The sequence below is a fragment of the Hibiscus syriacus genome, unplaced genomic scaffold, assembly GCF_006381635.1.
Source record: "Hibiscus syriacus cultivar Baekdansim isolate YM2019G1 unplaced genomic scaffold, ASM638163v2 tig00117032_pilon, whole genome shotgun sequence".
Lineage (NCBI taxonomy): Eukaryota > Viridiplantae > Streptophyta > Magnoliopsida > Malvales > Malvaceae > Hibiscus > Hibiscus syriacus.
The window spans coordinates 137,390-162,473 of NW_024063532.1; the positions used below are offsets into that span (position 1 = coordinate 137,390).

A 25,084-nucleotide genomic window follows, 5' to 3' on the forward strand; every position below is an offset into this window, starting at 1 on the left:
TAATTTTTTGTTCATCATGAGTAACACGGCTGAATCTTCCGTCGGGGGAAACCTTGAAGTTGTGAGAGTGATCGAACACACTCGAAACAAAGATATTTGGGATCACTACGATTTATGTGAGATGTCAAATGGCTCGAGGAGGGCGCGTTGTAAACTTTGTCTAAAGTTACTTGCACCGGAAGGAAACACAACGTTGAAGAACTATTTGACATAATCATGCAAGGCACTTCGCTCAAGATCGGATCCAAGTCAATCAAATCTTACACCGTGAGGTGGTGTTTTTGTTTACGACAACGAAAAATTACGAAAAGCGTTTACAAAGTTCGTGATTACAAAAGCATTGCCGTTCGACCACTTTGATGATGAAGATTTCACGGCAACAATTCAACAACTAATGCAACCACGTTATACTCAAGTAAGTCGTACTACCCTTAGAAGAGATGCTATAAAAATGTGGCGTACGGCGAGGGAAAAATGATTTTAGGATTCCAAGAACACTGTTATGGTGTGTCACTTACATGTGACGTTTGGAGTTCATCTCATAATACCAGAAAAATTTTTTAGCCGTTACGGCACATTGGTTAGATCAAGATAATTAGCAAATGATGAAAAGAACAATCGCGTTTGAATTATTCGGTGAGCCGCATACCGGTGCTAATTTATTTACACTTTTAAAAAGGGTAATTTGTCTTTATAAATTAGAAAATAAAGTTTTTTCTATATCCTTTGATAATACATCGAATAATACAAACGCGGTTCCAAAATTGAAAATATTACTTTTACCGATTTTAGACGGTGCGTTTTTTCATACCCGTTGCGTTGCACACATAATTAATTTATCCGTGCAAGCCGGTTTGGAGGTTATTGAGCCGATTAGATTAGAATTTAAAACAATGATAAAATCGATTCTTTGTAACAACAACAAAAGACTAAATGATTATAAACGATTTTGTAAGTCGGTTAATAAAAAGCTTTGGGTCCTAATTTGGATTGTCCAACTCGTTGGAACTCAACTTGGATGATGATGCATACCGCCTTAAGGCAAAGGGAAACATTTCAAACATTTCACGATCGGCTTTTCGAGAGGGGTCATGTCCCAAACATTTATCCGGATTCGAGTTGGGAAACTATAGCCAAAATAACCGATTTGCTTGGGGTTTTTAAAAATGCAACTACTTTTTTATCCGGTGTTTATTACCCTACTAGCCCGTTGGTTCTTAATCAAATATTTTTGTTGGCTACCCGACTAAATGACTTTGAATTTGAAATGAAGTTTTTCAAGAAATTGGCTTTGCAATGAAGGAAAAACTTTTAAAATATTTTAAGGAGATTCCCCCAATTTTTACTTGTGCCGCCGCTTTAAACCCAACGTTAAATGTTGGCGGGGTTGAAACACTAATTGAACAAATTACGTTTGCTTTTAATCTAACCGATGATGAACCCAACTTTGTCCAAAACCAAATAAATTATTTTAACAAATGTTTTCGAGACATGTTTGCAATTTATTTAACTAAATATGGATCAAGTAGTGTAATACACGATTAAATGAGAACGAATGTGGAATCATCTAGTAGACATCCAAGTAACATAAATTTGAATCTTTTTAACACTCTTGGAAATTCCCAATCCAAACGATCACGTACTACCACCCCAAGTAGTGAGTTGGAAAATTACATGTCATGCGATTTTCTATAAAAAATGACATTTGAAGAGTTTGAAAGTTTGGATATTTTGGTTTGGTGGAAAGAAAATGAAGCACAATTTCCGATTCTAGCCGCCATAGCCCGTGATTTACTAACCGTCCAAGCTTCTACGGTAGCTTCGGAATCCACTTTTTCTGTTAGTGGCAGGGTTATATCGCAACGGAGATCAAGACTAAGTCCCGAGTCTGTGGAAATATGCATTTGTTTGAAGGATTATTTGGATGGAGCGGCTCGGAAGCAACATATCACCATCCTAGAAGATGCAATTGATGCCGATTTGGAAGCAAACTTACACATTGAAGAAGTCGAACTTGAAATATCACCTCCAAACGAAGAAAGCGAAGATGATGAAGAAGAGATGGCAATGTAGTTTATTTTTAAACTTTATTTCAATTATCGAACTTGGAAGTTTTTAAGTATTTGAATTTATCGAACTTGAAAGTATTTAAGTATTTCAATTATCGTAAACTTTGTTGCAATTGATGACGATGTAATTTTAATAATATTATAATCGGTTTTAAAAAAAACCGATTTTTTTCAAACCGAAACCGGTTACACCGATTAGGATATCCGGCCCTCCAAACCGGTTAGAATCCGAACCGATTATTTTATAAACAGGTTTTTTGTCTATGGAAAAAAACCGGATCGATTTTTATCCGATCCGGATTAGATTAAAATCCGGCTTCTGTGCATGTCTACCCCACCATCACCTAAACAAAAAAATGTTAAAATTAAAGCAATTATCCTGGGTATAATCGTTTCTGCATGTAGGGCAGTAGATGAGGCACTTAGCATATCTTCGTAGACTTGGCAGCCAAACCGAAGGGGATTGAGTAAAGGCAAGTCGAATGACAAGCACTGGGAATGCATGACGCATCTGTGGAAGCAAAATGCCTTTGCCTTTACCTTTGGGCCATCTATGAAATTGACTTGAAGTGGGATGTACGATTGCAATTTGTAAGATCTTAATATCAACTTCTTCTATGTTATCTATAAGTTTGAGAGCTAATATAAGGAAACAATATGAATACTAACATTTGTATATTTCTGGGTAATTGTTTCTACAAGTTCCGTTTTGAAGTACAATAAGAGGCTGGACATACTCTAGTAGAAAACTTTTAATCATTGGGTGTTCCCCAAGATCTATGACGGAAAAATCCATCGAGTTTATTATTCATGTTTTCGGTATTTGAACCTTCAGATTCTTCAATCCATTCTTTCATTGGCTTATATATATAATTATTTTGTTACTTGTTCCCCCCACTTGTTTCACATATCCTAACATGGCAAAATGGAATTGTAAATCTATGTATATATAAACATTAGAAACGGAACAAATATGTGATCCCAAAAAGAAGTCGGAAGACTGATGGAGGTTAAATTAATGAATCACAAACCTTGTTTGTTATTTGTCATGGAAAAATCTTGTCAATAGATTATTCAATCTTTATCTCATCAAATCATCTTGCACGGTGACTGTTAATAAAATTCAGAATGTAATTGTGGATTAGTTGAATTTCTATAGGCAAAAATCTTATGGAAAGGTTGTTATCTTATTCCAGAGAAGAATGACTCAACTTTGTACCATTGAGATTGTTTCAAAATGAGAGTTATATATATATATATAGTAAGTACAATGTAGTATATATTTAAAGATAACTCTTAATCATTTAATATTGAATGTTCATACCTCAAACATTTGTGGTACTAAATTTCTTGGACCTCAAGGAATAACAATAATTATTTTACCACTAAAATCCCTTAGTTCGTGCAAAATGAGTGTTATAATTTATCTTTTGAATATTCATATCAATTATCTATTTTATTTTTATTTTGATTTGCTCCTTAAGATGCTATTGATTTTTTATCACATCACACTCATTCTATAACTCTCCTATTAATATTTTTATTTTTTAGTGTATTTTGATAAGAAATAAATTTGAAAAAATAAAATAAAAATATTATTTTCCATTCTCATGTGTAAAAATAAATCTATGAGTTTAGAAGCAAAATATAAGAAGTATTTGAGTTAGTTTAAAGTATATATTTTTAAAAATTTAAATTTGTTATTCTCAATTTTCAGTTTTATCAAGTAATAAAGGAAAAAGAAAATATAATTTTATTTTAGGTTTAATGCAAACAAAGTGTCCAAAGTATAACGAAAGTTAACTTTTGGTGCCTAAAGAATTTTTTGTTAAAAATATGTGCCTAACATTTCTAACGTTACACTTTTAGGTGTTTGGACTGTAACGCCGTTAGATTTAGTCGTTAAATGACACGTGTTACTTTTATAAAATTTTAATTTTTTATTTAAATAAAAAAATAATAATTATAAATCTTAGACACATATTTTTAACAAAATATTCTTTAGGCAGCTAAAGTTAACTTTTGGTATAGTTTGGACACTTATTTTTATATTAAGCCTTTATTTTATTTCTTTTATTATTCTATCTAATAATAGGAATATTTTATTATTTTCATATATCCTTAATTTGTTCTCCTTTTAATTTTATTTCTGTTGAAATATGTTTCGATATAACAAATTTTAAGGCAAAATATTTTTGGACTTGAATTGATTTTATTCAAAGTTTTCAAAAGGTTTCAAAAATAATTCAAAGTCCATTAAATTCATATTTGAGCAAAAATACTAAGAGGTACCGATACCCCTATAAATGGGTATTCATACCCTGGGTACCGATACCCCCTACCTGGGTATCCATACCCCTATGACTGCTCAAACACAGAATGCAAAAAGGGTACCGATACCCCTATGGGTATCCATACCTGGGTACCGATACCCCCTGCAACGGTATCCATATCCCCTGGCTACAACGGCTAGTTTAATTTGAATTTAACAAAGGTAGTACCGATATCCTTTGAAGGGGTATTGATACCCCCTGTTATGGGCAGCCTATTTTTGCAGAAAAATCATCCACAAACGGTTCCAAAACATCCCCAACTGCTCTAAAACATCTCCAACGGCTATATACGACTTCTAACTCATTTCAAGCTATAAATACAAGCTAAGGACACTTGAATAAGTAAGAGAACAACTATCCAAGCAATCAAACACAAGAGAAGAGTTTTTCATTCTTATTTCATATTTCTCTTGTAAATATTTTGTTCTTGTGAGTTCAATCTTGTAAACAACTACCTTAGAGAGGTTTTTTTGTTTACGTTTCTTATCCTTTGTAAAGAAGAAAGGTTCTAGCTAAGTCCGTGTAAAAGTTAGGGAAAGGTTATAGTTTAACTTGTGGAAAACTAGGGAGTTGTAAAGGTTATCTCTTTGTCCTCAAAAGAAAGAACAAATTAGTGAATTTGTTGGAAAATCCTTTGTGATGAGCTAAGGTAGTGGATGTAGACTTGGTTAAGAAGTCGAACCACTATAAATCGTTGTGCAAATTTTCTATTTTTCAATCTCCTTACTCCCTAAACACAAGAACCGTCTCGACCCCTCTTGGAGAACTCTTTCGGTTGTCGATTCGAGCTTCCGCAAAATCCTAACAATTGGTATCATAGCCTAACTCGTTAGAAGGCTTAACATCCTTGAGACGATCCTCGAAGAAGCTCTATCAATTCCCGATGCAACCGACAAAGAAATTGCTTCAACCTCCGGTGTTTATTACCTTGAAGATATACCTATTATGGATTCGAGACTGCTCAACAAGCCACCCTTCTTTTATGGAGCAAATTATGCTCATTGGAAGAATAAGATGATGCACTTTATTCAAGCCTATGATCTAGGAGCTTGGAACTCAATCATGAACATTTACTCCTCTCAACCCGGCAAGTACGACGATTGGAGCAAAGAAGAGCAGAAAAAGTTCCAACTTAATTCTAAGGCTATACATGTTCTCTTGTGTGCCTTAGGCCTAAATGAATATGGAAGAATATCATATTGTTCTATTGCTAAAGAGATTTGGGATAAGCTCTAAGTCACTCATGAAGGAACCGACGAAGTGAGAGAATCAAAGAAAAGTCTTCTCAACCATAGCTACAAGAATTTCAAGATGAAATCCGATGAAGACATCAAAGTTATGACGGATAGATTTTCTATGATTGTCAACGGTTTCAGGGGATTTTGAGAAATAATCCCTAATGAGAAGTTTGTAAGGAAGATGATCTACTCTCTTACAAGTTCGTGACAACTGAAGAAGACCGCCATCATCGAAGCTAGAGACCTAAAGTCTATCACTCTCGACGAGCTAATTGGTTCCCTTCTCACTCATGAGATGATGTTGAAGGAAGAGGAAAAATATGAAGAGAATAAAAACAAGAAGAAGAATGATGAAGGCATTGCCTTCAAATCCACCAATGAAAGCTATCAAGATTCAAGTGATGAGGTGGATGAAGACGATGATGAACAAGAAGAAGAGTCCCCTGGTGTGCTTTAATTGTCAAAAAAAGGGGCATGTCAAGTATGAATATCATCTTCTAAAGAAAAAGGGGAAGAAAGCCTTTGTTGCATCTTGGAGCGATGAAGATGATTCCAATGATGAAGATGAAGTAGTCAACCTATGCCTCATGGCCACTCAAGAAGAATTCGAGGTATCTTCTAACTCAAATGAATTTAATTCATTTACTTTTGATGAGTTACAAGATGCTTATAATAGGTTATATTTGGGATTTGAGACCATGAATTCCAAATATACGAAATTAATTTCAAAACTCAAAAATTGAAAATAAATCGATTTTGAAAGCTAGAGTTGATTTTGAAAATCAAAATGAAATTTTGAAAAATGATTTAGAGCTTTCAAAAGTCAAAATAAATGATTTAGAAAAGAAAAAATTTAAGTTAGGAGTTAAGCTTGAAAGCTTAACAAAAGAAAAAAATTAATTTCTAAAAACAACCTATTATGTTTAAAAAAGACAAAATGCTCACATGCCATTATCATGGTCATTCGGAGCATACTTTTTCTTTGAAGAAAGGAAAACGTTTTAAAATTAGGCAAGTATGGGTTCCGAAAAGAACAAGGGGCATTGAAACTGACGTCCAAGGATCCAAAGTAATTTGGATACCAAAATCAAAATAAATGTCTCTTGTAGGTGTGTAGGAGCAATGGTGATAAAAGTGAAGATATTCATATGCTCTAGCCACACATGAAAAAGGAATGGGTAACCTCTAAGCTTAAAGCTTTTGTTTTTGATTAATTTGTTGCTCATTTAAGTTTAAGCATGCATGAGTTTTGAGTTTAAATAATTACGTATTGTTTTTAATCTCATGTATGAAGAACATTTTAAAGTTTTAATAATTTTTCATATTTTTTATTTCATCATAATGTATTTTGGTCAAAATTGGTTTTAATGCAAATGATATATTTCTAACAATTGATATCAACTTTTCAAATATTTTGATTTTATAAATTTTAAATTTTTGACCTAAAATTAAATGTTTATGCATGTGATTTAAAATGCAAAAGATAATCTCTCTAACAATTGATATCAAAATTTTCAAATGCATAACATTTTTGGAAAAGCTTTATCCATATGCACTTAATTTCAACAATTGATATTGCATAAAGTATTTTAGACTTGGATATATTGAATTTCATGTGCTACTAACATGTTTGTTATTATTTGTTGAAATTCAATTTTGCTTAAGTGTCAAGTTCTTAAAGCTAAATTTTGTTTGAAATGCATTAATTGAGGGGGAGCTTTTGATTTTTCAAATAAATTTTAAATGTCAAATTTATCACTTACTCTCCAATGTTATTTTAGAACTTCAAAGATTGAATTATTTTTTATATAACAAAAAAGGGGAGAAGTATGATTTGAAAAATTCAATTTCTTAATGAAAAAGGGGAGCTTAACATTTTCATATATTTTCCAACAATTTGTAACAATTGGTATTTTTTTCATTAAACATTTTATTAAGGGGGAGTTTTGCCTAAAACGATTTTTCAAATGTTTTGTTATATCAAAAAGGGGGAGATTGTTGAAATATGTTTTGATATAACAAATTTTAAGGCAAAATGTTCTTGGACTTGAATTGAATTTATTCAAAGTTTTCAAAAGGTTTCAAAAATAATTCAAAGTCCATTAAATTCATATTTGAGCAAAAATACTAAGAGGTACCGATACCCCTATAAAAGGGTATCCATACCCTGGGTACCAATACCCCCTGCCTGGGTATCCATACCCCTATGACTGCTCAAACATAGAATGCAAAAAGGGTACTGATACCCCTATGGGTATCCATACCCGAGTACCAATACCCCCTGCAAGGGTATCCATACCCCCTAGCTACAACGGCTAATTTAATTTGAATTTAACAAATGTAGTATTGATACCCTTTGAAGAGGTACCGATACCCCCTGTTATGGGCAGCCTATTTTTGCAAAAAAATCATCCACAAACGGCTCCAAAACATCCCCAACTGCTATATACGACTTCTAACTCATTTCAAGCTATAAATACAAGCTAAGGACACTTGAAGAAGTAAGAGAACAACTATCCAAGCAATCAAACACAAGAGAAGAGTTTTTCATTCTTATTTCATCTTTTTCTTGTAAATATTTTGTTATTGTAAGCTCAATCTTGTAAACACCTACCTTAGAGAGGTTTTCTTGTTTACGTTTCTTATCCTTTGTAAATGAGAAAAGTTCTAGCTAAGCCCGTGTAAATGCTAGGGAAAGTTTCTAGTTTAACCCGTGAAAAACTAGGGAGTTGTAAATGTTATCTCTTTGTCCTCAAAAGAAAAAACAAACTAGTGAATTTGTTGGAAAATCCTTGGTGAAGAGCTAAGTTAGTGGATGTAGACTTGGTTGAGGAGTCGAACCACTATAAATCGATGTGCAAATTTTCTATCTTTCAATCTCCTTACTCCCTAAACACAAGAACCGTCCCGACCCCTCATGGCGAACTCTTTCGGTTGTCGATTCGAGCTTCCGCAAAATCCCAACAATTTCCATTCTATCAACAATTTTTTTTAAAATAGTCTGAAGTGGTTACAAAGTAATATTTGTTCATAAATCTTTGTTAACAGTTGTCAAATGTCAACCCACACACACCGTATAGATGCATATGCTCAAACCTAAGACTTCAAGGGTGAACAATACTCCCTTTAATGATTGAGACTTAAAAATAATCATCTAGTAATATGTATTAGTGATAAGCTAACATAAGATAAAACTGAATATACCATATGTATGTGAATGTATCGTAATCAAGGGAGGCCAACTTAAAATTTTTAAAAATGCATAGGTTTAAATTAAAAGTTTTAATTTTTTTTGAAGTGTTTAGTTTACTTTTTTCCCCAAAAAATTAGGGTCTAACTAAAATTTTTAAATTTTTGAGGGGTATAATGAGAATTTTTAAAAATTATGAGAGGGGGTTTAATTAAGAACATTCAAGAAATTTAAAATTTAATCTGAATTTCTAAAAAAAATTGAGGGGTCAAATTAAATTCTTTTAAAACTTTAAGGGTCTAAATTATAATTTTTTAAATTTTGATGGACCATTATACATGATTTTTATGTTCGGACCACATAACATTTTTCTAAAATGAAGTCTGAAATAAAATTATTGAAAAGTAAACTGGAATGGTTAATCCCTGGGGAAAAAATCTAAAACAAGAGGAAAAAAAGTAAAAAGGCAAGTTTTAAATTTACAGACAATAGAAGAAGATAATCAATGTTACAAGAAATGTGTGATGCTCATGAGGTGCTGTGACTTTTACTTTTAAAAAATAAAATATATTTCACGACCCTCCATTTATATCTTCGAGCACCATGCTTTTAATTGTGTATTTGTGGATTTTAAACGGATCAGCTTCCCTTGCATCTCACACTATTTATCACTTTCTTGGCCTTAATTTGCGGCGTATGTTTTAATTTCTAGGTTGCATACAGACTGATAAAAGCTATTTCAGGAAGGCCTACACATCCATCACAAATTAAGGTTTCAAAATACTCTAACAGGAGTAGAGATGAGCCCTGCAATTTTAGGTATAGTAAGACCAAATATAATACAAATCACAGATCAACGGAAATGAAAGGGTTGGGTCCTCGATGATTTACCAAAATTCAAATATAAAAAATATGGGTTTTTATACTATAATCGAATGGATTTAACTGCTATTTATCCATTTCAAAGACGGAATAAAACATGTTTCAGATTCAGAAGCAAATAATGTTTCCATGTCTGTTGCCAGCGGCATTGACCCTTTCATTGCAGTTTCACGACGGCGTTGAATGAAAAAAGTATCCCCGCCGTCCGCCATCAGTTTTTGAATTGATCTCTCATAAATCTCTTCATTATTATAACATCAATCATACAAATGGAAAATGTTCCCTTCCATCCTTCCAATTAATCGGGCCATTACTCTACTAGTATTAAAAAAACTCTAATTTTTGAATAATTGTTTTGTAATTTTATTTGGCTGAAAAAGGGTAATAATCAATAATAATAAAATTGAGGTAAGAAGAAATATGCGAGTTTGTTGACTTTGTTGCATGCTCCGTCTCTCTATATCTTTTTTCTGTTTGTTCCGTGGCAAATTAAGCAACAAAAGCATAAAAGAGATTGGTCCAAAGGCTCTTCCCCTTTTCTGTGCAAGTGGTTTCCTTTTTTAGCGCAGATCTTCTTCTTTTGACGCTACTTGTATTTTTCCTTTTCTTCTCGACTATTCAATTACGGAGTTGGAATGGGTTCTAGGAATTGAGATCGCATCCATTTTAGAGATTTGTCAAATGATATCTACCACATGTTCTGCCCTTCTCTACCGACTTGTTTGATTAACAGCACCAAATCAATTGCATTTTGGGTGAAACCGTTTCTTCTGGTTATCCATCTCCGTTCCAAAAAACTTCGTCTTTATTTTGCAACTAAAGCTTTTTGTTTTTTCGCGAGTAAATTAGTCCTAGAATGACGGAATGCATCGAAACACAGCTGGATGTCGTGTTCTCAAAGTTGGACAAATAATGGAATGATTAATACTCTTAATTTTCGTCTTTCAAGTCCGTCGACAACTCGGCTCACCCTAATAATGCGCGTGGTCTCACCTTCTCCCATGTTCACTTTGATATTTATTGAATGGAACAAATCATTTTACCTGTTGTGTAAATATACTCTACTGATATTGTTCAAGTATGGTGACCCTTATATTTTTATGTCCAAGTACCAATTATATTGTTATGTAGGTTGAATACTGATTATCACTGTTTCTCTGAACCCACTTTTCTTATACCTGATCCATCTCCAACTTCCAAGATGGCAAATTCTGCAGTAAGAAATTTATCTGTTCTTTCATTATCTTTTACCCTTTGTTTCATAGCAAGCTTTTTCCACTTCTGAATTTTCTTGCAGTTTGTGTATAATTTTCATATGCTTTTAGGCTAATAATCCTGGCTCAATTTCAATATCCACTTATCCATTATTTCATTGTTTATCAAAAATATACCACAGTTATAGCAGAAGCAGCATTTTTTCCGATGTAGAGAAATTTTCTAGAGTTTTTTTTTAATAACTTCCGAAAAATAACATTATCAATTGTGCAGTGAAGATATTATATGTTTCTTAACTTTGTTTTCTTCTCATTTTAGGGTCAATTAACTAAAAGTATGAAGAGACTAGAATCCAGAAAGTCACATTCATGGTGGTGGGATAGCCACATCAGCCCCAAGAATTCAAGGTGGCTAGCAGAAAATCTTGAGGGTAAGTTCCAAGTAAGGTGCTGCATGGTCCTCACTTTTGGAAATCATTTGCAAGTAAGGTGTAATTCTGGTGTTGTATATATTACCAATCCTACATGTCTAGCTTTTTTGAGGGGACTAGGCATCTCTTCTGCATCTTATAAAGAATTTTGTTTCTGAAATCAATAAACTTCTGGAAATGTCGAACAAGAAAATAACATTAAGATTGTTGACTACAGAAATGGATCGTCGCATCAAACAGATGCTGAAGCTGATTGAAGACGATGGAGATTCATTTGCTAAAAAAGCTGAGATGTATTATCAGAGGAGGCCAGAACTTATGTCCCACGTTGAGGAATTATACCGCATGTATCGCTCTTTGGCAGAGCGTTATGACAACCTGACAGGAGAATTGAGGAAGAATATTCCATCAGATCTCCAATCTCAGGGTTCCGACATCTCTGACATTGCCTCTGATCTACCCTCTATTTGGCCATCCTCGAACCAAAGGCCGAGTCATCGTAAATCTGGTCCACGAGCTGCTGGTTTTAGTGTCTTCCTTGGTTCTGGTGGGAATGACTCTGATGTGTACCAGAAAGAAGAGGACGAGTTCTCTACTCGAACAGATTCTGAAACCGAATCTGATGCTTCCTCAGTCAATAATTACTCAGTTTTATCAGGAAATGGAAGTGATCAAGGGGTGAGCAGGAAAATGGTTGAGTTGGAGATGGAGCTCCATGAAGTGAAACAGAAGCTACGGATGCTAGAGGAAGAAAGTACAGATGGTTCATTAAGAGGGGTAAAACATAATAATCCTGAACTTCTTTCTGGAATTAGGGAGTACGAGGAAAAGCTTGAAATTGCTAACAGAAAAATACATCTCACCGAAGAAAAAGTCACCCGGTTGAGGATCAAGCTCCAAAAATATAAACCACTAGAGGTAGCTGACTCAGAATCATCAGAAGAAGAAAGTGTCAAAACAGAGGAGGTTGAAGTAAATCCGGTATTGGATCTTGAAAATAAGAATGGTATGTGGGAGAAAGATAATAACCATGCAGCTGGAAAGATGCAGGCACTGGTGGAAGAATTAAGTATAACTAAAGAAATGCTCCAGGGTTCCGAGAAAGAAATTGCTAGTTTGAAACTGGAAAAGAAGCAATCTCATGAAAAAATTCAAAAGTTACAGGGTCAGCTTGATTCGGCCCAAAGAGATATAGTCACATGGAAATCCAAACTGAATACAGAGAAAAGAGAGGTCTCCAAGCTGCAGGATAGAATTGCTATGTTAAAGAATAGTTTATTAGACAGGGATCATGAGATCCGTGATTTAAAAATAGCTGTATCTGATGCCGAGCAGAAGATTTTTCCCGAAAAAGCTCATATCAAAGCTGAAATATCAAAATTGTTGGAGGGACGAATTTGTTTGGAAGAACAGCTCAGGGATTGGGAAGCACGTGGCCGGTCGTTGGAGGAGGACATCAGAAAAGCCGTGTATGAAAAAAGAGAATCAGAGGAGAGGCTTCGTGGTGAAATTGAGTATTTAAGACTGGAGGTTGCTGAGAGAAGTGATTGCGTTAAAGTTTTGAATGAAAAGCTTGCGACTTTAAAAGCAGAGAGGGATGACCTTGAAACTAAAATTGTATCTCTCAAAGCAGATATTAGTACTAGGGATAAACAGATTGATCAAATGGACAAGCATCTCCGCGAATTAAATGTGGAACACGTGAAGGTAGCTGCTAGTGCTGAAGGAGCATATAAATTGGTGGAGGAACTGCAATCAAAAGCTGAGGAACTAGAGGATGTTATTGAGAGGCAAAGAATCAAAATACTGGAGGGAGCAGAACAAAAGCGAGAAGCTATAAGGCAGCTTTGCTTCTCCCTCGAGCATTACCGAGATAGGTATCATTGGCTTCGTCAAGCATTTATGGGTCAAAAGAGAGTTCCAGTTTTGACAATATGAAATGGTGCTACGTAACACCATTTCACTTGATTGCTCGATTGTTTTGTTGAATGAGAGTTTAATGATAATACAGAAAACAGAAGTTGCATTTAAGACGGAAACTGATAGGTTTGCTCACAATGCTAGTTCCAAGAAGATGGTCTCTTATTATGCTCGAAATGTTGGGATCTGGTTGCATTTAGACAGAACATGACAGTTTTACGTTGTAACTTTTCATTGTCCAATATCCTTTCTAGTTTCCCAGGTCAATCAAGGGGTTCCTCGCTTATCATGCTCGCACATAAACCGTGGCTTCATGGATCTATGGTTCAACAGGAATAAGTCATGCCCTTTGTGTGATTTAAGCTTGATAGTCCTAGGTCTCAGTTCTGTCCCGTTTGTCCGTAACTCTCTTGATGTGAGTTTGCTGCCTTGTCAGTTGTCACGGTTATGCACCCGCATATTATCGAGTTCGATTCGGTATGTGTTGGTTTTTTTTGTATACTGCTTGTTGTATTATGTACTGAATCAAAATAATTAGTTGATATAATATATAGAGGTCGGAGAAATTTTTCATTAATTATTTATTAATTATATTTTTTGTATATACCCAAAGGAGTGGAATGGATCTTTTATCATTCTTTGTATCCGGTGAATGTGTGCATTTATATCTATCTTTAGATGGATATATTTGGGAGTGGAGTCATTACATCCACCATATTCTATGTTGGAATTCCATAAATTCTGTGAAGAAATATCCTCAACTGCAAAGCAGAAGGCTTCAACTAGCCCTATTCTGAAGTTAAAGCATTGGACCCTCCTGTCTCATCAGTAACATCATGTGATGTATACTTTATTGTTTGATCCTATAATTCTCATCCTATGGACCCTCCACCTGGCACATTTAGGCTCCATCTGCTTTGGGATTTTGCCAACATCACGATCCTGTCATACTCTTGGTTTCCTTCATCAAAAATCATGATTTCTACACGTAAATAGGGAGAAAAACACAGTAAACAAGACAGACACACTAGCTTGAAGCTGGCCTACCAATAACACCTTATAAAAAGGTTATGTTGGAGGGTCTTCGTCTCAAACAATTTTTGTTTGCTTACTCAATCCTCTTTAGTTAAGCCTTAGCTACCGCAATTGGCTCAGACTAATAGCTCTCTGTCAACCAACTCCACCTTTTCTAATTTTCTTTTTTACAGAGAGTTCATTTTCTGACTATGAGAAGATTATCATCTTCAAAAAGGGTAGTGGTGAACAATGGGGTTAAAGGGGAGATAGAGTGGGAGCTTAGGCCTGGGGGCATGCTTGTTCAAAAGAGGAACATGGGGGACGCTTCTTCTGCTCCTATGATCAAGATCAAAGTTTCTCATGGTTCTTACCACCATGATATAGCTCTGCCTGCTCAATCTACTTTTGGTAATCATTTCTGTATATTTTTCTTGCTTCATGACTGTCTTTGTTGAGGTTTTGTGGAAGATTAGCACAGTGGTTTTTGTTTCGAAAAGGGCATCAATACCAGCAGTTTGAATGTTGCTTTTTCTCTTTTTAGCAACATTTGATTTCCATTTTCAGTGTTTGACCAAAATGGTATGTTAACTCGAGGAAAATTTGATTCTTTCATCTTTGTTTCCACACATAAGCTTGTTGGCCTTGACATTTGCACAAAGTTACTGCTCTGCCTTCATGTGTGTGTGTTTTTCTATATTTCCTCTTCTTATAGTTTGGCTCAAATTGAAGGGGATCTGAAAATAGTTGTTGCACAAGAAACCGGTTTGGAGCCCAAGGAGCAGAGACTATTGTTCCAAGGGAAAGAAAAGGATGATGAAGAATGTTTGCATATGGTAGGAGTTAAAGACATGTCAAAGGTGGTACTTTTAGAGGACCCAGCTACCAAAGAGAGGAAGCTCGAGGAGATGAATAGAAACCAAACCGTTCTAAAAGCCTGTGAAGAGGCTGCTAAGGTTAGATCAGAGGTTGATAAACTCTCTGAGAAGGTTAGCATCCACTGAAAAGAGGGATTGGATTTTAGTTTTTCATGTTACAAACGTCAACACTTTTCAACCCACTGATCAAACTTTTGTAGGTTATTGCTTTGGAGGCAAGTGTTGGTGCAGGCACCAAGATCGCAGAAAACGAATTCCTTGTCTTGACCGAGTTGCTTATGGTACAATTGCTCCAATTAGATTCAATTGAGGCTGATGGAGAAGCCAAAGTCCAGAGGCGGGTTGAGGTTAGTCATTATCCGGTTATGCTTACTTCCTACTGAGACACATGTATGATCAAAAGTTTTTTTCTTTGCTGTAATCATAAATCCTTTTGGTACAAATAATTGTGCTTTGGTTCTTTTGTGCCATCGAGAAGAAGATGAAAAATGAGACCCCATTTGGCTCGGAAATGGAAACAGTTGGTTAGTTATGTCACGTGTCTACCTCCTTGTACTGGATCCAACCTGATAGTAAGAAAGATAAGAAGGAAAAAAAGTAGATTTTGTTGATTAAAATATTGAACAAAGAGGAGGTTGTCATTGATGAATCTGATTTCTTTTCAACCATTTTTCAGCTCGAATCACCTACTAGAAAACAATGGATTTTGGCACAGGTTCGTCGAGTGCAAGGAATAGTGGACAACCTAGACAAATTGAAGGCTAGAAACTCCAATCCTTTCAGCAGTAGTTGCAATGCGATGGCAGTGAGTAGCAAATGGGAGGCATTTGAGTCTGGGCTAGGAATAGGATCCCAAGCCCCCTTACCATCCTCTACAATAATAACTCAAGAATGGGAAGTATTTGATTAAGCTCAACTGAACATCTATCACATGGTAATGTACTATTAGTACACTTCATTTTGCTTTGGTTTTTGTAAATAGCTCTGCTATTGAAGTGCAGAGAAATGGACTCTTTATCTTTCGGCTGCGGCATGTTTTTACGACAGGTGTCTTAGTCTAGTTTTCTTCTCTAGGAATCTGTAATCAAGATGGAAGGTGAAGCAGGATATGCATAAAGAATCATCGACGATTCTTCAAGGCTAATATTATTTGTTTCTGCTCATTTTGCTTGTTGGCTTAGCTTTTTGGGAACCCTCTTCCACAACGAAATGCACACTCCATTAATTACAACTTAAAAAAGTTATTTTATATATGAGAATATAATAATCAATCGTGCCGTCAAAAACATCTAATTTTACCCCAAGTATAAAACACCAATGTATAAAAGCACCATTTACTGTGTATTCATGAGTCAAATTAGAAATTAACAATTCTTGTTAACGTGCCACGTCAATAATCTAACAAAAGTTAACGTCCTAATGATCAAAATATTATAACCCGTAAATATAAGTGACCAAATTGAAACTTTTTTAAAACTAATGACTAAAACAGAACAGACCTAAACAAAAGGTATCATCCTTATAGTTTACGCTGTTATAATCACAGCCGACTAGAGATAAAGGAGAAAGGTGAGAATTCAGTGCATCTTGATACCTTTGTGGGCATCCACGTCAAGGAGATCTGTCCAATCACAGCCGTCAATCTTAAGATAATGTACAGGGACAGCTCAATGAGGAAGTGAGCCGAGTGAAGAAAGAAATTGTGTTTGGTGGGCCATTAAAAGCTAGGGATGGCGCTTAATCCAGACCCGACGGGTTCCGACCCGAACGAATCTGATTTTTTTTAAATCTCATGTTTGAGTCGGGTTCGATATTTGGTGAAAAATACTCGACTCGACCTAAAAATTATATAATTTTACATTATATATTTAGGAATAATTACAATAATACCTCTCTATATATAATTTTTTTCAATTAAGTCACTGTTTTTATTGAATAAAAATAATTTTTTTATTATTTTGGGTCGGGTCGGATTTCTAAGTCATATATTCGGGTCAGGTCTGGTCTCGGGTGGAGGCTCCCTTGTTCTCGGATCGAGTCAGGTGGACCAAAAACCCGACCCATTCCCACCCAACTACCATTCTTTTATTCATTTTGCAAGGTCTCTTGTATTCATTTTAAGGGTAATAAAAGCCCATATTGTTAAACTTTTCCACATTTTCTTTGTTTGATAGATTGTTTTGGTTTTCTTTCTCATCTTCATTCATTCTTGTAGTAATTGGTTCATACGATGAACGATGGAGTCAAGCAAGGTTTGGATTTCACCATCAATGGAGCCTTCAAGTTTACAACCACCGGCTGAGTTGAGTTTGTCGCGCGACACCCACTTTGCTCTGCATGGCCAGATTTGGTTACTAGCTCTCGTCTTTATTTTTGTTCTCTTCTTCGCATTCATCGTGTTCCTTCCTCGCCTTAGACTGGGTAGAAGAAGCTTCAGATAACCCTGACATTTATACGGAGCAGATTGGATGACGATGAAGCGGAAGAGGAACACCAACACCAACATTCCAATGGAATCAACCACAGATTTTCTTTGTAACAAAGTGTTTTGCTTATTTTCTAAGATTGAATTGAAACCACCCCTTGACTAGCTTTCAACAAAATTGCTTAACTTGTGGCTGTGATTTTCTCTTCGTTTATTTTCCCTTGTCTGTCTTATTAATCAGTATCTTCTGGTAGACAAATATTTATAATCGATAATATGAATTGCAGACAATAACACAGAAAGGACAGCGAGCTCATCTGAGCAAAATTTTAAACCAATTACGACTTCCCAATACCATAATTTACCACAAACAAAACAGAAGGCGAATCTGAATATTAGTGGATAAGAATTGAACATGACGGCTACTAGCAAGCAGAAATTGCCCTCATATTCACGTCACAGTAAAGGCTTGATTAAGAATGTAGAGAATGATTTTAGTAAATTACGATTATATATACGATGAATGACTTCTCTTTACGGCTTATATTAGTCTCACGTGCATAAGGCTAATTTTGTTACCGTATTTTTATTTTAATCATTCAATTATTTTTTTTAATAAAATAATACTTAACATTACATTTCGTTATATATATATATATATATATATATTTGAATGTAACATTTCGTTTATATTTTAATTATCCGTTATTAGATTTGATTGTGGACTTAATAAAATGATGATGTGATATAATATATGATCTCTCAAATTTATATATTATATCGCTTTAATCTTGATTCAAAATAATTGAATAAATTTTTAATATTCTAAAATCTTAGACCTAGTCCAGCGGTTGCTCCCGAAACTACGAGTCTACGATGCATTTCTCATCAGGCAGGGTGAAGCCGCCTACGTAATTTAGTGATCCATCAGTTGTGTCTCTTCCCGATAACACTTATCCCACCTTCTAGAGGTCCTTATCAAATTGTAAAATTTCCTCCATAAAATTCATCGTTTTTAGGCCCTAGACCTAATTATCTGCCTCCAGATTCATCTTATTCTACTACCAATTCCAGTTTCCAGCCACCTTTTGATGGATACCCTAGCAAGCAGCCTGTGCAAGTTCACAAGCACCATCATCTTAAACCCCAGACAATATTATGGAGTGTTAGTGTACTAGCCGTTGGACTCAGTCTTTCACTTAATTAAATATTAATGTATTTTATTAAAGATTATGTTTTCGGTGAAAATTAAATAAGTTCTTTAATAGTATGAGATGATTACAAGGTGTGGTATATGTTCAAAATTCTTAATAAAAATTATTACCCTAAACTTTTCTATTTTATACATAATACCCCATAATTTATAATACCATAATTCACAAATCTTTAAACTCTAATTTCCTATTTGATTGACGGTAAAAGGGTGATCGGTAGTGAAATATGACGATTGATAGGTGAGTTTTGATGGCGAAATGATAATGGTGACCGTTAGAATAATGCGACAAGAAGTTTCCCATTGTATCTCGCTATCATTCACTTTGTATGTCTCTTCAGGAAAACTATCAACGACGTCGATAAAATCAACTAAAAAACTCGTCGACTGAAGAACTTTCCATTGCTTTTCCCTTCGCTGTTGCACTCTTCGAGAATGACTTCGGTCAACCAAAAAGTTCCCTAATATCAATATTGGAATGGAATTAGAGATTTAAGGAGGTTTTTTTATTTTAGAAAATTTTATTTAAAAAAATCAATTTTCAAAATTTTAGAAATGCAACATGTGTTAGAAAATATTTTTTTAACGATTGTGACAGAATATATACTAAAAATAATAATGTTTATAACCTTAAACATTTACAATAATAAAAAATATAATATAAGTAAAAATAATATAATATAATTTTTTTCCGAATAAGGACTAGCAAGGAATTCCACAATCCAGGTTAATGCAGTATATTGGTTACAGAAGGACATAAAGGTAATATCCTGTCATATAATATCTTAATTGTTCTAACGACTCATCAATTAAAAGATATTGTTTATTTGAATTTATTCAAAAATTATATTATTATGGATATTGTAACATTGATGATGATAATTAAGTTAAAATTTAATCGGTAATAATATGATAATAATTATTTATATATAATAAAAATATGTTAAGTATTAACCATGCTTAAATGAAATCAGATTCAATATATAAATCATTAAGGATATTTTAACCGGTCATTAAAATTGTTATTATTATCATTGATGATGAACAATAATATATTATTTTACCAATAAATAATGTTAATATTTGATTTATACAAAATCTATGATATAATTTAATAGATCCTTAAAATAATTATTTTCATCGTTCACTAAATTTTGTATACATTTTGATCTATCTATTATGTGAATACAACCATAACATTATCTTATATACATTTTAATTTATCTATTTTGTGAACAAATCATGAACTAGAGAAAAATTAAACAATAACTTTATTTTGTTTTCTATTTTAATCTATGTACAGTTTTCCCCTTCTTTTCAGTTCGTTCAACCATTTATTAATTCTTTCTTTTATTCCGTTGTGTAGAATCATTTCAAATGGACTATTCTCGACATGTTTATGATTTTCTCTTATTGGTAAGTCGTTCATCTATTTTTTTGTCTTTGTTGATAGGTGGCGACATTAATTTTAATGTTGGTTATGTCGATATTCTTTATTATCCTTCTATTTTTTTCTTATTTCTTATTTTCAAAAAGTTTGTCTGTAAGACACGTTTTTTTCTGCCTTTATGACATATTTTCTTTTACCTTTTAGCATGTTTTTCGACTGTTTGGTTGTTGTTTTCACTTATATTTTTTAAGGGTTGATTAGACATCGTCACGATTGATTAAGATGACGCTTATCTGTTATATTGTTGATCTTCCATGCTTTGGACTCTCGGATTGGATTTGGATACCTGTTATGTGTTCGTGGATAGCTTTTCACGTCGCTCGATTCTGATTTATTGTTTGTCGGTGGTCGTTTAGGAGTTTGATCCCCTTTTTTGGTTCGTTTGCCGATGCAATTAGATTTGTTTGTATCTATCTTTGTTCGAGTTTTCTTAGTTAGATTTTAATCTTTCCTTGTACGGTCCTTAAGTGGTCTTAAGTTGCTAGTTTTGTTTCAATGATTATAGGAAATTGTCCTAATTATGTACTTAATTTATGATTATGATTGTAAATATTTATTGTAATTTGGGATGTTTACTATTTCAAATAAAATTAGTGACTTCTTTCAAAAATAAATAAATAAAATTTTTACTAAGTAAATAGAATTTCATCTCTCTTCAATTTCATATCTAATTAATTTCATATGTCTATGAAAAAATTTGTGGAAATAAATTAGACACTAATTGTTGTGCTTTCCTTGTAAGTTTATCTATAGAAAGACAAGCAATTATTGCAAAGAATTGAGCAAAAGCACTGAAAGAATCCCACAAAGCTTTGGTGGATCCGTGGATGGTAAAAACCTTTGAACTATCGTTTTGACTACTTTTAAAGTGTTTATTATTTTTAATTGAAATAGATGGAACACATGGACCGTAAAGTGTTATGAGACTAGGACTTTATCTAACGATCTACATGACTTTAGACAATGAAAATCGAGTTAAAAGTTCAAGTCAACTTTAAAAAAGTGATAATAAAAATTCTTCAAAACACTAGATAATGTTTAAAAGAGCATAAACAAAATAAAAGAAGCAGAGAAAATGCACATGATACAACTTTTGAGTAAATATTTTGATTTCTTAATAGATGGATATATGATACATGTGAAGTTCTTATACTTGAGCAGGGCCGGTCCTAACATTTTAAGGGCCCTAGACAAAATAAAATATAAGGGCCCTAAAAAAAGGGTGCAAGCATGGTATAAAATATAACGGCCCCTAGTGTATAGTGGAGCGGACAGAAGCATGCCGTATTCAGAAACAGATTGGAAAATCAATGAAAATTGGAAAATAACTTGGGCCTCCTAACCTGGGCCCCCTCCGTTGAATCCCGTTGAAATGTCAGAAACAAGCATGATAAATCATAAGCTCGTTAAAATGATAAATCATAAGTGTGTGAAACACATGTATGTTATATCATAAGAATAGACCCCTCCAAATCTGGGCCCTAGGCGGTCGCCCCCCTCGCCTACCCTCAGGGCCGGGCCTGTACTTGAGTCCCCTACATTAAATGATCAAAAATGAATTATACCATAAAATTAATAGTTAGGATTAAAGCTCACTTACCATGAATCTTATGTTCACATTTGTCCAAGGGAATAGGTGATCCAGAATCGTATTGGGCCAATTTTGGTGGCTTTATTAAGCCCAATAAGTTGCAAAGAGCTTCTTCGACTGCTATATGTGCTTTGGTTATGGATCTTTGTGTATGGTCCATGAACTGCCACAATGCCTCATATGGTTTTCAACTGACCTTGCTATCGAGAAGTTATTTCCATGGAACAAAATACGTGTCTCGACATGAAACTCTGTTGTTGAAAAACTCGATCCGTCTAGATGTCTCAAACTTGCCTATCTTATGATTTTTTTTTTCACTTCCATCGGTGCTTGTTGTGACTTGCATCAATTCAAATCCTCCTTATCCTAATAAAAAGTATTGAGCATATTAACATGGAACATAGGTGAATCTTGGGTTTTGGTGGTAACTCAAGTTTGTAGGCCATTGTGCTTACACATTTTAAAACTTTAAACAACCTCTCGTACTGTTGTATAAGCCCATTGTGCTTGCTCATACGCAGGTGCGGATATATATAGAAAGTCATAAGGGCTCTTATCCCCCCCCCCCAAATTTTTGTTTAAAAGCATTTTAGGTCTTTATTAGGTTAGATTTAAGTAAAATTAGATTTTTGTTCCTTCTAATTTTTTTAAATTAAATACATAATAAATCTTTATTTTTTTGAATTTCGGTACCTTTATGTTCAAATATTGCATGACCAAGTGTAGTTTGACAAAGACTAAAGGGCTGTTTGTTTACTTCAGAATGATTAAATGTTGAATGATTCAAATGCTAAATTATTCAAATGCTGAATGATTCAGAGACTCTGTATGAATTAACTCAAAATATGACATACTGTTTGATAATGGCTCTGAATCATTTAAAATATACTTCTGTGCTGAATCATTCGGCACTGTTTTACTAAATCAGTCAACACTGAATCATTCAGAGGTGCGAAACAAACGCACTGAATGCTGAAAGGTTCAACATTCAACACTAAATGATTCTATTAAGAGACAAACAAACAACCCCTAAATCATCAACTTAAAACTCTATATCTTTCTAGTTTCAACCCACATTTACTTTTTAATATATAGCTTACTTACATTGTGTAGACAAGCCATGACTAAGTCATGTTGATCCTGTCAAGTCTGTGGAAACTTGTAAGCTACTAGATTAGGCCCCTCGTAATTGGCTACAACAGTTTCAGGTGTAAGTGATTGTTGTCTAGTCACTATCTCAAATGGATTATGATTTTTGCTTTAACAAAGCATTTACTCGTTCCATTTATCCCTTGTCTACGGATGCACGTTAGAGGAAAAGTTTAAGTTTGATCCTATCAACTTAAACATTTTAGTCTAAAACATGGCCGTCAACTGACTAATCCGATTGTTTACAATTGTCTTTGATACTGCCCAATATTTTATCACGTGTTTGAGAAAAACACGAGCTTCTTCCTAGATTGGACACTTAAGAGGCGTTTGGTTCGTTGGAATGTTTTTAAGAGAATTAGAATCTGTGAAGGAATTGGAATCTGAAGGAATTGAAATCTAAATCTAAAACATGTTCGGTTGGCAGGAAATTGAATTGGAATCCAATTCCATATTTTATTTGGTTCGCAGACATGTCAGATGAATTTGATTTCAGTAATGTAAAATGACAGAATTATCCTTCTTTTTTTTTACTTAATTTTAGTTTGTTTTATAACTTACATGTAACAATATATTATAAAATTTTTAAAAAATATTAAATTTTCATTTGATTGATTGTGTTAAATATATTTTGATATTTCGATATAACAAATTAAGTTAAATGAATTTTAAGATTTTGCAAATGATTTTCTAAAAGTATATTCAATTTAATTACTCGAATATCAAGCTATTACTCCAAGTCTTTCAAGATCAATTTTAAATCTTACTAAATGTGTAAATTTGTGTTTTATACTTAAACTATTTTTAAACAAATTTTTACAAAGTATTTTGAACCAAAATAAAGCCTAAAATCAAATTTTCAAGGGCATGCACCGATGCATCAATCCATGCATCGATGCATCAATTAATTTCTTGAACATCGAATGCATTTTATGCATCGATGCACATACCATGCATCGATGCACTCAGTGCATTTGATGCATCGATGCACTCAGTGCATTTGATGCATCGATGAACTCAGTGCATTTGATGCATCGATGCACAAGACCATGCATCGATGCACTCAGGCTTTTTCAAAACATCGAATGCATTTTATGCATCGATACACTCTTAGTGCACCGATGCACTGAGAGTCCAATGGTCAAAATATTTGAATTTTACACTGATGCACCTAGGGCATGCATCGATGCACAGACGCTCCCATCCACTTTCATTAATTGTTTTCACACTTAAACGGCTCTATTGACTCCACTAATCATCCCCAACGTTTAGAATCATTTGAAGGTGTATTTAAACAAGCTTAGAAGCCATTGATCAACAACAAGAAACTAGAATCAAGAGAGAATCAAAGAGAAAGCATCAAACCTCAATTTTGAGCATTTCAAGCCTATTTTTCATTCAATATTCATTTTGCTTTCAAGAACACTACTTGTACTCAATTGTATTCATTCTTGAGTTTTCTTTTCTTTATTCTAGAATTGTGCAAACAATCTACCTTGTGAGGATTTCCTTGTAAGTTTGCAAATTTGTATTGTTCTCTTTGGGAGAGAGTGTTCTCAAGAATTTGGGGTATAATTCTTGAGGGTTTGTAAGGTTACTCTTTGTCCTCAAAAGAAAGACAAATTAGTGAATTTGTGAAAAATCCTTAGTGTGGATAGCTAAGATAGTGGACGTAGACTTTAGTTGAGAAAGTCGAACCACTCTAAATCGATGTGCAATTACTTTCAATTTTCTGCAAAAGCTTCCACCAAATTTTTAATTGCCAATTCCGTCAATCGATTAACTCAACAATTGGTATCAGAGTCTAACTCATTTGAAGGTTTAATCGCCTCTTGAGTCGATTCGGGAAGAGTTACATCGATAATCAAAGTCATCAATGGCCTCCACTTCAAACTTCGACTCCGGTCTCGTTTCGATGCCCGTCAACAAGCCTTCTTTCTTCAATGGGGGCTAACTATATCTATTGGAAATATAAGATGATGTACTTCATTCAAGCAAGTGACATGGGAGCATGCAATGTTGTAGAAGACAGATATATCAAGCCTCTTACTCATCCAAGAATGTGGAGTGAAGGAGAGACAAGATTG

The 25,084-nt window shown here is 34.1% G+C and overlaps 2 protein-coding genes across 3 annotated transcripts; both read left to right on the top strand.

The window, feature by feature from the left end:
* Positions 1–10,771: 10,771 nt before the first annotated feature.
* LOC120196233 (protein NETWORKED 4A-like) lies at positions 10,772–13,852 on the top strand. The gene is made up of 3 exons (XM_039198078.1): positions 10,772–10,928; positions 11,246–11,357; positions 11,575–13,852. The coding sequence occupies exons 1-3, from the start codon at positions 10,914–10,916 to the stop codon at positions 13,293–13,295; spliced, it is 1,848 nt and encodes a 615-aa protein (XP_039054009.1). The 5' UTR covers positions 10,772–10,913; the 3' UTR covers positions 13,296–13,852.
* A 588-nt stretch (positions 13,853–14,440) lies between these two features.
* On the top strand, positions 14,441–16,365 carry LOC120196309 (BAG family molecular chaperone regulator 4-like). Of its 2 annotated transcripts, none has more exons than XM_039198139.1 (4): positions 14,441–14,702; positions 15,024–15,280; positions 15,370–15,516; positions 15,846–16,365. In XM_039198139.1, exons 1-4 carry the CDS (start codon positions 14,504–14,506, stop codon positions 16,077–16,079), a joined length of 837 nt encoding a protein of 278 aa, XP_039054070.1. In that variant the 5' UTR covers positions 14,441–14,503; the 3' UTR covers positions 16,080–16,365. The 2 variants fall into 2 exon arrangements, with proteins under 2 accessions (XP_039054070.1, XP_039054071.1); XM_039198140.1 differs by having other exon boundaries at positions 14,476–14,702; positions 15,885–16,079.
* The last annotated feature ends 8,719 nt before the right edge of the window (positions 16,366–25,084 follow it).

Coding starts and splice junctions, on each gene's coding strand:
- LOC120196233 (XM_039198078.1), top strand. Junction 11,358..11,574: donor GCTAGCAGAAAATCTTGAGG/GTAAGTTCCAAG, acceptor TGTTGACTACAG/AAATGGATCGTCGCATCAAA.
- LOC120196309 (XM_039198139.1), top strand. CDS start 14,504: ATGAGAAGATTATCATCTTCAAAAAGGGTAGTGGTGAACAATGGGGTT. Junction 14,703..15,023: donor GCCTGCTCAATCTACTTTTG/GTAATCATTTCT, acceptor CTCAAATTGAAG/GGGATCTGAAAATAGTTGTT. Junction 15,517..15,845: donor AAGTCCAGAGGCGGGTTGAG/GTTAGTCATTAT, acceptor ACCATTTTTCAG/CTCGAATCACCTACTAGAAA.